The sequence below is a fragment of the Haliaeetus leucocephalus genome, unplaced genomic scaffold (assembly GCF_000737465.1).
Source record: "Haliaeetus leucocephalus isolate CR32 unplaced genomic scaffold, Haliaeetus_leucocephalus-4.0 Scaffold517, whole genome shotgun sequence".
Taxonomy (NCBI): domain Eukaryota; kingdom Metazoa; phylum Chordata; class Aves; order Accipitriformes; family Accipitridae; genus Haliaeetus; species Haliaeetus leucocephalus.
The window spans coordinates 752,448-765,361 of NW_010972953.1; the positions used below are offsets into that span (position 1 = coordinate 752,448).

Sequence of the window (12,914 nt, forward strand, 5' to 3'; positions counted from 1 at the left end):
TACCAGCCCCAGAGGTGCCCACTTGATGGGAAACATCTTGTGCACTTGGCAGTCTGCAGAGGCCATCTGCTGCTCGAGGAGGGGTGGCCGAGGGGGACTGGCACTATTTTAAACAAGTTACAGCTATAACCGTATGCAGCATCGGCAGATGGCAAAGCTGCGTTAGGCGTTTCTACGTGTGCTAACTGTTATTAAGCAACGCAGTGGCTTGTGGATAAGGTTGGAGGGCGATTCGCCCCACGCCACTCCGGGTGCCGCCATCTGCCTGCACTCCTTGCGTGCCGCTCCCCCGGTTTGCTCCACGGCTTCTGCGCTTGCCCGCCGCAGTGCCGAGCCCAGCCGTTAACGGGAGAGATGTCGACTGTCAAGTTAATCTGTTCTCCTCTTCCTTTGCAGTTCCTGCGAGTGCATTTGGAAACTGCAAGCAGCTAACGCTCGCTGCCAGAGCCCCCAGATGGGACTAGAGCCAAGCTCCTGCGCTCCTTACGGGGATGAAGGTAGAGCCATGTTACCTGCTACCTAAGCTCACTGTTGCTGATGTAGTTTGTGGATATGGTCCCGTACCAGGTTTCATGCACAGACTCTCAGCTCTGATCCTGCCCGAGACGTTTTAGCGGCCGCAGAGAGATCCCCAGCTGTGGAGCGGGCTCCTCCGACCACCCTGCGACAGAGGGTCTGCAGCGCTGGAGAGTTACTATGCAGCTTGGACTGTTTGTGGTGGTGGTTTTTCTAAGCTCGATGGATCTCACAGGCAGCAGCAAAGTGGTGAAGGGCAAGAGGCAAAGACGAAGTATGTATGAAATACTTTTCTTCTCTACTTCTTCTCGTGATGCTGTACGGTTTGTGCAGGTGGTGAACGTGAATGTGAAAGTTGGTGAATGTCTTACCAACGCAGAGAGCTGGGCAGAACCCGGGGTGCCCCACGAGCCTCCGCAGCTCCCCAAGTCCCACTCCCGTGCACAGACGTGCACTCCCCTGTCCCGCCGGACCTGCCGCAGCCCTGAGCTTCAGGCAATTGCCCCGGCGCCCTGGCAGCTGCCCCCACTAACCCCGCAGGCAGCGCCGGGCAGGGATGGGGAAGAGCTGCCCTGCAGCCTGCGGCTCAGGGCAGGGACCGGCTGGCATTGCTCCCCAGGGCTGCGGCCCTCGGGTAAGCTGGTGCCCATGGCAGCGCTCACGGCTGGAGGAGTTGGCTCTGCAGAGCAGGACAGGGTCGACCTCCCCGCTTCCCGGAGCGCCTCGACTGCCCCGGCCCCTGCCCGCCTTCGCCCCCACAGGCACGGATCTGGCAGGCAGCTGTGCGCATCCCATCCTGCACCCCGCCGAGGCCGGCAGCCTCGGGGTCCCCCGCCATGGTCAGGCACCTTGCTGGGAGAAGCGAGCAGTAGAAGGAGGGGAAGGGAGCATGTGAGCATGAGCCGTGCATCAGTCCCCATCCGACTCCCCAGCACTGCTCTGCCAGCAGGCTGCCGCCCCGCACCGTCCTTTCCCCGACGGCCACCCCATCCCGCCCGGAGCCCCCCCAGCAGGTTCTGACCCGGGCAGCGGCCGTGCACGGGTGCCCGCTCAGCTGCTGCAGGGGCGTTGGGCCATGGGGTGGCCAGGCCACAGTGCGACCCAAGGTGCACGGGTTTTTAATTATCCCTCCATCCTGGACGGTCCTTGGCCGGTCCCAGCTCCGGGCTCACGCAGGGCAACCAGGCTGAATCGGCAGAAGAGCAGCCACATGAGTTTGCCCTCATTGGTGTAAGCTAGTTTTAGAACTGTTTTACATTAAAACTGTTTTAAATTAAATTATATAAAAATGATTTTATATTAAAACTGGGACTGCTGAGCCCTGTGAGAACAAGGAAAACCTGATGTCATAGCTAATGCTATAAAGTGCAGTTTCCAGTGAGGGCCCAGTTTATACCTTTGCCATAGAAACAGACCTTGGCCCTGCGACCCAGCGCTGTGGGAGAGATGGGGCCGGATCCCCTGGGGGTCCCTGCGTACAGGGGGCCAGGCCCAAAATGCCCAGGGGAGGTCCCAGTCCAGACCCAGCAAACCCTCCTGGCAGCCAGGCACTGAGGGTCCACGGGGCTGGGGACCCCTCTGCTTTCTGTTTCATTTCCTGAGGCTGTGGCAGCCTCCGTGCCTGTGGACCCAGCGATGGGGCTGGGGTAGGCAGCAGGGGAACTGCCGGGGTCTCGGGTCACTGCGGGGGGAGAGGAAAGTTTTCTTACCTCTTGGTCTGGCATGTGAATACTGTGGTGCTCCGCGCTTGCTTTTGAAGTGTAGTAAACACAGTATTTAAAAGAATACATTTTTTTAAATACACAGCTTTTCTATAAACAAGGACGCTGCTTGCATAATAAACTAATAAAAATAACCTGCATTCTAGCCTGCAAAGAATGCTATTGGTTTCAAAACAAGCAGCATTTTATATGATAATTAAAAGCAGAAAACTCTCAAGACATGGGATTGAGTATTTTTCTTGGACTGAACTTAGGAGCTGAGAACACATCTCTATTTTGGGGGCAGTGAAATCTCCTGCACTGCCAGATATCGTTAACATAAGCGGGGTCAGAGCGAGATTTAGCTTGGGACGCAGCCTGGCTCAAAGCGCAGCACAGAATTACTCAGACAGTTTCGCTCCAGCAGCGCACGGCTCCGGGCCCTGCTCGTCCCACAGGGTGCCCGTAGCTCCGCGAGGCGGCACCACCAGCTCCAAGAGGGGACACGGGGAGGAGACGCTGGCCCACCCAGGCACGTGTCCCTCGTGGGTGTCTGCCCAGCACGGGCAGCAGGGCTGACGGACAGGGCTGGGAGGCAGGGGGCTGGTGGGAAGACAGCGCTGGGACTCTGTGTAGAGTTGGTGGCTGCTTCTGGGTCCCGCTCCTCACTGCTGCCGCCGTCGCGACCCTCGTGCCCGCGCTCGGCGCTGGTGCCTGTGGGCATCGGGCACGGGGCCGTGACGCCCGGCCGGAGCGGGACCGGGAGCCGCAGCGAGTGTGTCGGTGCAGCAGGACCCCAGCCCTCGGGCTGCCGCGGTCCCTGCCCTTGCTGCCGGTGGTGCCAGTGTGCTGGGGCTGAAGCCGGTGCGTGCAGAGCCCGGCCACGCGGGCGGGCAGGCACTAACTGCCGCCTCTCCCTTGCTCTTCCAGTTAGCACCGAGCTGAGTCAGGGCTGTGCCAGAGGCTGCGACCTGTGCTCCGAGTTCAATGGGTGCCTGAGATGTTCCCCCAAACTATTCATCCTTCTGGAGAGGAATGATATCCGGCAAATTGGGATTTGCCTACCATCTTGTCCACTGGGATACTTCGGCCTTCGCAATACAGACATGAACAAGTGCATCAGTGAGTACGGGAGTGGGAGGGAACGGGCGAAATGCGGGAGGGTGGCTGAGCTTTGCAGTGCTTTGCAGGGAATCGTGTTGCCTCCATTCAGGTGAGAGGAGATGCTGTGGCTGTATGGAAGGGGAGAAGGCCGTGCTGAGCAGGGCAATAACCCAGGGAATAACCCCATAATTTATGCTGATGATGGCTAACGCACCTTGAGTGCCCAGGCGCTTCCCCACCACAGCACGGTGCAGCTGGTGCAGCGTGCAGCCAGGCTGAGACACTCCTTCCATTTGAACAGCCGCTAGATACTGCCCAAACAGTGCCCTCAGAAGGAGGATAAGCATCCACTGCCTCCCCATCAGCCCTTCCATGCAGCTTTTGACTTGAGTTTTGGCCTTCGTGGTCTTTGAGAGCCTCTGTGGGTCTCTCCATGCTGCGGGCAGGTGGTGGTGGTGGACCAATGGTCCATTAGAGCAGAGGGCCACCGGCAAAGCCTTCAGGGCTGGGTTACCCTGTCGCAGCATGCTCAGCACCGCCCAGGTATGCTGTGGATGTGGCATCTTGCAGGGCATTTGGGAAGCTCTGTTACCTGGGCTGCCAGACTGGCACCCTCTTTCTTTGGGAGGAAGGAGAAGGGGGGGGATCCTTTCAGCTTTTAAGGTACTGCTCGCACAAGTACCTTTTCTTCTCTCCTGTGCCCATTCACCATAGCCAAGCAGCTCTCTGAACGAGATCCTTGGCCTGGGGCTGCCTCTTTCAGCCAGAGCACCAGAAAGAAGCTGGACATGGAAAAATGTGATCACTTCCCTGGCAGTTTCATGCAAATCACCCTCACGGCCAGATTTCTGTCTAACTCTGTTACTTTGCAGCCCATACTGTAGCTGCAGCTGGAGCAGTTGATACTGAAAAGGACTTTATTCTTTGCACTGTCCCACTTTGGCTGACTGATGCTCAAAGCAAACACCAGCCCAAACCTTTTCCACTCTGCCTGATTTCAAGCTGGCAGTGACTGCTGCTGGCTAGGAGAGCTGCAGCACAGTGGCTCTGTCTTGTATCAGGGAACGGTGCAAAGAAAACTGACTTCTATCCGAGTAGCACAATCAGGCCTGGCAGGACGTTCAGAGACTTGCCCTGGCTGTTGGCAGACCCCTTGGAGCCGGGAGTGAACTCCAGTTAGCAGTGAAGAGCTTCCTGAGTCTTTTGCTCACATCAGACTACATGATGGCTCTGTGGTTTTTTTTTTCCCCCAGAATGCAAAATTGAGAACTGTGAGTCCTGTTTCAGTCGAAACTTTTGCACAAAATGTAAGGAAGGTTTGTATTTGCACAAAGGGAGATGTTACGTCACATGCCCCGAAGGCTACTCTGCTGCCAATGGCACCATGGAGTGCAGCAGTCCTGGTAAGCGATGCTCGGGCACCTTTCGCTGAGCTTTGTGTGCGTCTGTCGGGTCCAGTCACGTGTATTGCTACAGTTTGGTTTAGATGATAAAACGAACCCCTCAGAGACGATGATGGCTCATTGTGCCTGTGTCAAGTGGGTGACAGTACAGGTCAGACCCAGCCCTTCAGAGTGCAGAGCCCTCTGGAGACCAGCCTAGGCAGGGAGCAGCACCCCAGTGTTGCTGCCGTGTGTTTGTGAAGTGTGACTCAGAGTTTGTGTGGTACGGCAAGGAAGGGGGTGCCTTGAAAACTTAGGAAGCAGCTGGGGAAACACACGTACTCTTCAAGCCTGAAGTGGGGGAGAGGTGCGATGGCGTGCAAGGGCTCCAGGAAATCCTGAGGCAGCAACGGAGAAACGAGAATTACTACTGGCCTCTCTTGTTATCTGGCAGCACAATGTGAAATGAGTGAGTGGGGGCCCTGGGGGCCCTGCTCCAAGAAGAGGAAGCTCTGTGGCTTCAAGAAGGGCAACGAAGACCGAACGCGGCGGATTCTGCAGGCTCCCTCTGGAGATGTGTCCCTGTGTCCTGCCACCACGGAGGTGCGGCGATGCACTGTGCAGAAGAACCAGTGCCCTGAAGGTGAGCAGATGTGGAATACCTCACCATACCTCCCCAGCACCCCTTATTTGTCAGGCACGAGTATTCAGCCAATTGTCCAGTACCATAAATGCACTGCACATCTCACTACCCCTCTGCGGTACAGGGAACACAACGTGACAGCAGCTAGAAGGACCCACGGGTGGGTGATGCTCAGCACGGCTTGCTGTGTGTCCCACAGGCTTTCAGGTATTTTAGCTTCTTCCCTGGCCACAGAGCAGTGAGGCAGCTGAGCAGCCGAAGAAGGTGCACGCCTGTGCGCTGCAGTGATGGGAGTCATCTTCTCCTCTACCAGAATGCTTAGGTCTGTGTTTTTCCCAGGAATTAGAGTGTCTTCAGGATGAATGGTGGTTTGGTCACCCTCTTATGGGATGGACAAGGCTTGCAGCTGGGTTGAGTATTTTGAGGGAAACCGGTTCTGAGCAGTGACTAACACCACAGGGATTACACAGGCGGGCAGGGGGAGGCAGACACGGCCGATCTGTTCCTCTGATGCACACAGCAGCGTGCGTTAGCTAAGGGGCTTGGTATGCAGCCGCAGAGAAATGCAAGTGTTAACACTTCTGCTGGAGACTGACAATTACAAAGCTAAACCCAGATTTGATCCTTCTTCCCTGTTTCTATTTAGGCAACAGCTCGTAATGCAAAGCACGGCCTGGCAGATAGGGCGGCTCTCGGGCACCTCTCTGCGTGGGGAGGGGTACAAGCCCTTCGGGCCACCCTCGGCAGCCGTGGGCCGCGGGCCAGCTCACTCTGCTGGAGAGCCTTATGGTGCCCCTTTGCTTTACTGCAGGGAAAAGGAAGAAAAAAGAAGAGCAAGGAAAGCAAGACAGTGCAAATGGGAACAGAAATCGGAAAGACACCAAAGATGCTAAGTCTGGCACCAAGAAGAAGAAGAGCAAACAGAGAGGGGCTGCGGTCCCCGCGACGTCCGCTAGCCCTGCCCAGTAGCTGCCCCTTTACGTCACCTGATGGCAAGACTTCATTGCTGCTATGTATATGAAAGCTTTATTGAACCAGAGCACTGCTACACAACACGTACACATGTCCAGAAAGACAGACATATACTCCCAGACCGACCCACAGACCCGACAGAAACCACACAGACAATAAGGAGGCTGCACACACACACACCCCACCCAGGATCGCAGAAGGATGCTGCTGAGAAGAGGAGTGGGAGTGCACATGGAGGGAAGCCCACCTCCCCAGGGCTCCGCGGGGGACGCTGCGGGGAGGAGAGGTGGAGTATGAGTCAGCGAAGGACCCAGACGCGAGACTTCATGACCAAAGGCCTCAACTCGAGACCGGGCGCATGGCCCCAGCGCAGCATGGCTGCAGCCAGAGGGACGAGACCGGGGCCGCACGGCCGCTCTCCCTGACGTGGGACCCAGACTCACACAAAGGCAGTGGCCTCTTTCTCTTCCCCCCCCCCCTTTATTTTGTGTTTTAAGCTGTATGACTTTATCATTGCGAATACATGTTAAACGTTTGTGGTAAGAGGTCAGTGGTATCTACCCTGAATCTGCTTCAAAGAGTTATTTCAAATTAAAAAACAAAAACCAAAATGACAACCAGCTTCCTGAGTGTGTGGTTCATGCCTTGGCCCCTATGGAGGCTGGTGTCCCACAGGACAGAGACTCACTTGTGGAAGGGAAACTCACCAAAGCTTTAAGAAAATCCCAGAAAATGTTGCCAGCTGCACTGCAGCCACAAATCAGCCGTCCTGCACTCGCAGGACCCCAGCTGTGCTCCGCAGAGCCCGTGAGGAATTTCCCACTGAAGGATCCAGTTAACATGCAGCAGATTGAGAAAATGAGAGGTTACAACAAACCGCAGGTTGCCGAAACATTGTGACTCCGCTTGTACAGTCACAGCTGCGGGACTCCATCCCGAGCTAGGGACACGCTCGTCCGTCTGCCCAGACACCACCCAGGCGCGTAGCAGGAGGGAAGGCAGGCGGGAGGGGGAAGGCACAGTTCGGGCTCTGCAGAAGAGAAGCAAACTTTTAAGTTTGGTAGAAACTACTGGTCTGCGTGCCACCGACTGGAATTCCCTGGATTCAGCCAAGTGCTCCTGCTCCGCAAGAGCCAACACCTGGGCAGATGAACCGGGATGAGGACAGTGCGGGACAGAGACGTAGTGAGACCTGCGCGGTGCACGTGAACGCTGCCTTCTCTGCACAGGGAGCTGTACCCTCGGCAGTGTCACGAGGTGGCATACCGCTCAGTTTCCCTTATATTTTAAAATGTGCTTCCTCGATATAAATATGTGCATACATTTAATTCCTCTAGAGTTCAGCAAAAGACCTCTGGTCCTGAGGGAGGGAGCCAGGGGAGGTGCTGTGGCTCCCAGAGATGTGCCCGGGGTGGATCAGTGACGTGCTGCTGAAGCTCCTAGCTTCCCTGGTAAGGTGATGGGCAGGGAAAAGCTCACCCCAAAGCTAGACCCGGCAAATACAGTCTCCGCTGCGCTTGCTTTCGTACCACCTTCTCCGCTCTGCGGTTTTGGAGGGCAGAGCGAGCCAGCGGCTGTACGGGGATGCCTGTGGGAGAGCCCCCTGCTCACGCTGACGGGTCGCCCGCCCATGCCCGGCAGTCCTGGTCCTCTCCTGCGAAGAGCCGGCAGTTCGTGGTGCCCGCCGAGGACTCAGCTCCGGCAGAGGACACCTAAACTCTCCCTTCGCCCCATCCGCGTTGCGGCTGGTTTGGCTCAGTGCAGAACGTGGGAGCTGCACAGTTGTTTCAGCTCCGGAGCTGTACCAAGCTCTCCGTGACTGCTCTGCTGGCAGCAAAACCTTTCAGCCCATCATCCACTTTGCGTTTAAGTAAACAAGAAGCCGTTATATCTTTTAAAGGGGATTCCATTTCAGCACAATGATAAACGACCAGCATACCAAGCAGAGAGAGAAAGGTTCTTCAAAGTCATCCTTTGAGTTGTTTATGGATCATGTTCAGACGATTCCTGAAAGCCTCCCAGCTGAAAGATCAGATCTCACTTTATTTTCTAGCCTCAGCTAGCCTGTGAGATAAGTATTTTGTTTGTGCCATGGCGTTGCATGTAAGCAGAACCGTTTTTCCCTTCCGCTTTTTAGCAGCAATAATCAGTAACCCTTTCATGAACCTCAGCTTGCTAATTCATAAACGACTCCTTCCTCCCTCCTGCTGCAGTATCTCAATCCAGTTCTCAACAAGGATTAGAGAAAAGAGAGAGTGCATTAGTAAGGTTTTATACACGGAGGCTCTGTTAACTGACTGGATTCCCTACAGTAACTCATGGCAATATTAGCACAACTATTTCAAAACTAAACTGCATATAATAAATCAACACAACCTATTTTATAGAACTCTCTAGAGTTTTTTAGAAAAAAATGACAAACTTCTTTCTGTTGTAGCCTCTTCCCTTCTTTCTTCCTTTTTCATAGCAAAATGGGAAGAAAAAGGGAGAAATGCAAAGGAAAGTTTAAAATGCATATTAAGAAAACCCAAGATTTTCCAGTATGGGTGATTTTAAAATTAAATTGTTTTAGAAAAACTAGGAGGAAAATATAAAAAATAAATCCAATTTCTTTTCTTTTTTTCAATCAGCTCAAGAATTGTGCTTATTCCCAATCCTAGAGAGTTGCTTCATTTATGAATTTAGAAATATTTTGCCTTTGACCAACGTGATTTGCACGCTGAGCTCAACAGTCCAAGCCGGAGATTTCCTTAGATAGGTTGATGTCGTCTCAACTCACACGCACGTGAACGCTCTCTTTCAGCCCACCAAATAAAATCTGTTGTGGTGTTCTCTCCATGGCATCACTGTAAAATATGCTTCTTTAAACAAATAAATAAATAAATGGGTTTGCTGAACAAGCTTTGTTTGCTTTATTCACTAAAACCAGAGTCAAATCCCAACTAATCAAAAACGTCTAGAGAGAGCCTCTCCTAAGCAACTTCTGTCTACCGTCCAGAAGCCAAATGTACCTATACGGATCATGGCATGAAAACATTGCTGCTCCGACTTCTGCGCTTATTCATGCTCTGTACTTCAACCACCTAGCTGCTGGAGTCATTTCTAGCTGCATAGACAGACAGATGGCTCCTTTGTCAGAAACTCTGTTGCACAGAAAACGTCTTCATTTTTACTGTTGAACCCACTGGTGTTGATTTACTGGACAGAATTCTTTCTACTCAAAATCTGCAGGATAGTTTCTAGGCAGTTTACTTAGCTTTTGGGCAATTCATCCCACGTAATGGGGAACAAAGGGCAAGGAGTAATATATTAACAGCTTACAATCATGAGTTTGGAACTGTTTAATTTCTATCTCATTTGCTGAGATTTAGGAGCTAAAGCAGACATATTTCACCAAACACAGGTTGGTTGTATTATGTTCTTACCCTCTCTGTGTAATATAAATGCGTATTTTTCACCGGCTACGGTCAAGTTAAACGTGTGCACACATAATCCTCAAACAATAATTTACTAGCTTTCTACCCCCCTGGAGATGGAGGCAATGTATATACTTTTTAGTTCATGTTTATGTTAAAATGATTTCTCACTCAGAAGAAATCTTAGCTTTGATTACAGGAAATAGAGTAGGATAGTGAAACAGGTTATCCCTAATACTATTATTTGGATTACATTGCCTGACAACACTAAAAGGGGTATTTTTTTATATATTTACAGATTTTATTAAGTCAATAGTCTTCACAGAGAGATGTTAGGTATACATTTTAAAAAAAACCCTCTATTGAAATTACAGAAATACCAGCTGTATTTAACCAGTCACCATAAATAAATCACACCCATGGCATTTATATACATGATAATATATTATACCCAACCAAATGCCAAACCATAGTTTAGATGGAGCTGCTTGCCAGAATCTCCATGATTTTTTGAAGAGCAGCAGGATCTTAGTGGAAAAAAAAAAAAAGGCAACCAGGTAGATAATACATTGTGATTTGCAGCACAAGCTTAAACACCCAGTTAGAACCTCATCTGCCATTCACCACTGAAACGGCCTGCAAAAGGCCACATCAAATCCTGTGACGTGCAAGGCTAACATGCATGATGCAACACGTGCAGCTTTCCAGAAAAGAAGTCACTTTTCGTGACTATTAAAATCAAATCACAGAAGTAAAACATTTATATGTAAATGCTTTAGCTTCCAGATTGCTAGTAAGCACTTAATCCCTGTGAGAGAGATCTGCAGCACTGCCGTCCATTCAGAGAGGAAAGCTCTTGAAAGGCTCTGGAAGGCTGTGAGAACCGCGCAGGACTGAGCACAACGTTCGCTCCGAGGGCTCGACCCTGCTGGGCACAGCGCAGCCCGCACTCCCAAAGTACTTTTTCACCTCTCTGCCTTTTTTGCTTGACTTCAATTTTCTCCTCCCTCCAGCTTTCCCCTGTTGCTTTCAGTCGCCATTTTGGGAACTCCAGATCCGAGGCAACGATATCTGGGATCGCTTTTGTTTTTTCCGTTAAGGAGCCATCAAACCTGGAACCTTTTGCCAAGGAGCCCTGCCTCCCACTCTTTTAAGCCATCTCCCTGAAAACCTATTCCTGAGGAAGTGAGTTGGGAAAACTACTGTGGTGATAAACCATCTACGGTATCTTCTGGCCATGCTTGGGATGATTTTGAAGGCTAGCTACGAAACCCAATTCTGTCCTTGTGCTCTGCGGGGAATCACTGCAACAAGGAGAGTAAGATGGCTGATGTTGCCTTCATCCTGTTAAATAAAACAAAGTAGCTCAATACCACACCGAAAAAGTGCTCCAAGTACAAGTCCAGTCTTGTTCTGAAGTCTTGGAAATCTATTTTTCCTTCATTTAATTGACAAAATCTGTAGATCATACAAGGAAGACAGCTCCTGCCAAAAATCAAACATCACTAGTTTTTAATAATACAATGGGAATAACCCCTTAGAACATATGTAATTATGGCAATGAGTCATTCTGATGGCATCACATAACCACATTCACTGGGATTTTGACAAGGAAGAGGCCACATAAAATTCGAAGTGATTTCATTTCAGCAATGGTCAGGCTAGTCCTGTCAATGAAGCTGAGGCCGTTTGGCAGATCCGACAGGCCTGGCATCTATCACTAACCCCCCTGTCCTGTCTGGTATGTGGTATGGACAACATCCCGCTGTAGCCAATTTAAAAAGAAGAAGAAAAGAAAAAAGTTAAAAATTGAAACGGGAGGATGCATCAATAGCAAATGAAAAGCTTGTGAGTCATACAGCAACAAAAAATTAGTTTAGTAGAGTAAAATATCTGACTCACATGTTATCAGATACACAAGTAAACAACCACAGCTACAGAGATACTGCAAGTTAAATACTAATACTTAAAAAATGTTAGCCGCAGTAATGTAATTTTGGTCAGGAAAAAACATGAGAGAGAGGAGAGCGCAGCTGAAAGAATGAATTTATTCCAGTTTGAATGCAATTCTCATATGTTATCAGTACAATCTTTTCTCATGACAGAAAATACAGGCTTGTAGCCCACTCCGATTGGAACGACAGGGCTCGCCATAAGCAAGGCTGGGGAGAGTGGTGCGGAGACCTCTGTGTTAAAGCTTTCAACTTGGGAATTCAACAATTAACTCTGAGGCATTACCAACAAAAGTTCTCCATGACATAACCTCATGTCTAAAGCTAGCTATTTCTATTCTTTCACAGAAAGAGACAGCAATTTTCTGGAGGCACTCCAAGATATCTTGCTAACAATAAAAAGAGTGTTTTCTTAAGGAAAAGGAAGAAAGAGTGGGGGAGAACAGAGCAAGTATTACTCAACTATTTAGTCTAAAAATCTGAAAATCAAAAGGATCTTCTGACAGATTGATATCAACTCTAATAGAAAACACACTTGTCCAGGGAAAACTCTTCTACATGAGCCTCCAGTCTGATAGCTTAAACAATTATCTACAATTTGGAATTAATTTTTTATGCCCACATCAATGTGTATTTTTTAAATGCCCAAGGCATAGATAATTTTATTAAGAGAAAAAACAGAAATTGTAGGCTTAGCCAAAACAGACTCAAATTCAAGACCGCCATCTTACAAAACATCTCTCAAATCTTGACTCATTAGGACTGTGTTGTACAACAGGGACTATGCACTACCTAAAAGCAAAATGCTGAAAATCATTAAAAGAACAAAATCTCAGAAGCTCTGTTATTGTTCTGGATTTAGAAGAGCATTAGCAGAACTAGAAGGAAATTGAACTAGCCGTGAATACTCTGCCGCTAATGAGTATTTAGAAACGACGGGCCAGACCTTCGTTTTGGGGAATGATTCCCCAACGCGCTCAGCAGTTTGGCCCCAGCCCAAACTCTGGTATAAATTAACACCGTTTCAGCGGAGCTTTGTTAATTTCCCCTAGGTGAGGATCTTTCCAGTTTCTGTTAAAATCTGGCAGCAACATGAATGTAGGCATAGTCTTTAGACATATCATTCGCCTAAATTTGAGTTACTGCACCGTCCGTGCAATTCTTTACATGCATATAAAAAAGCCAGCGTTGTCATTTCTAATTTTAAAAAGCCATCGCCAGCAACCCAG

The 12,914-nt window shown here is 50.3% G+C and overlaps 1 protein-coding gene across 1 annotated transcript; it reads left to right on the top strand.

Annotated features, from left to right (window-relative positions):
* The first annotated feature begins 696 nt into the window (after nt 1-696).
* RSPO1 (R-spondin 1) lies at nt 697-6,314 on the top strand. Its single transcript, XM_010575954.1, has 5 exons — nt 697-790; nt 3,147-3,338; nt 4,574-4,723; nt 5,157-5,345; nt 6,157-6,314. The coding sequence occupies exons 1-5, from the start codon at nt 697-699 to the stop codon at nt 6,312-6,314; spliced, it is 783 nt and encodes a 260-aa protein (XP_010574256.1).
* Nucleotides 6,315-12,914: the final 6,600 nt, after the last annotated feature.

Bases quoted from the DNA above. Each gene is read 5' to 3' on its own strand.
- RSPO1 (XM_010575954.1), top strand. From the start codon at position 697: ATGCAGCTTGGACTGTTTGTGGTGGTGGTTTTTCTAAGCTCGATGGAT. The intron at 3,339-4,573 runs GTGAGTACGGGA...TTTTTCCCCCAG, and splicing joins AGACATGAACAAGTGCATCA to AATGCAAAATTGAGAACTGT. The intron at 4,724-5,156 runs GTAAGCGATGCT...GTTATCTGGCAG, and splicing joins CATGGAGTGCAGCAGTCCTG to CACAATGTGAAATGAGTGAG.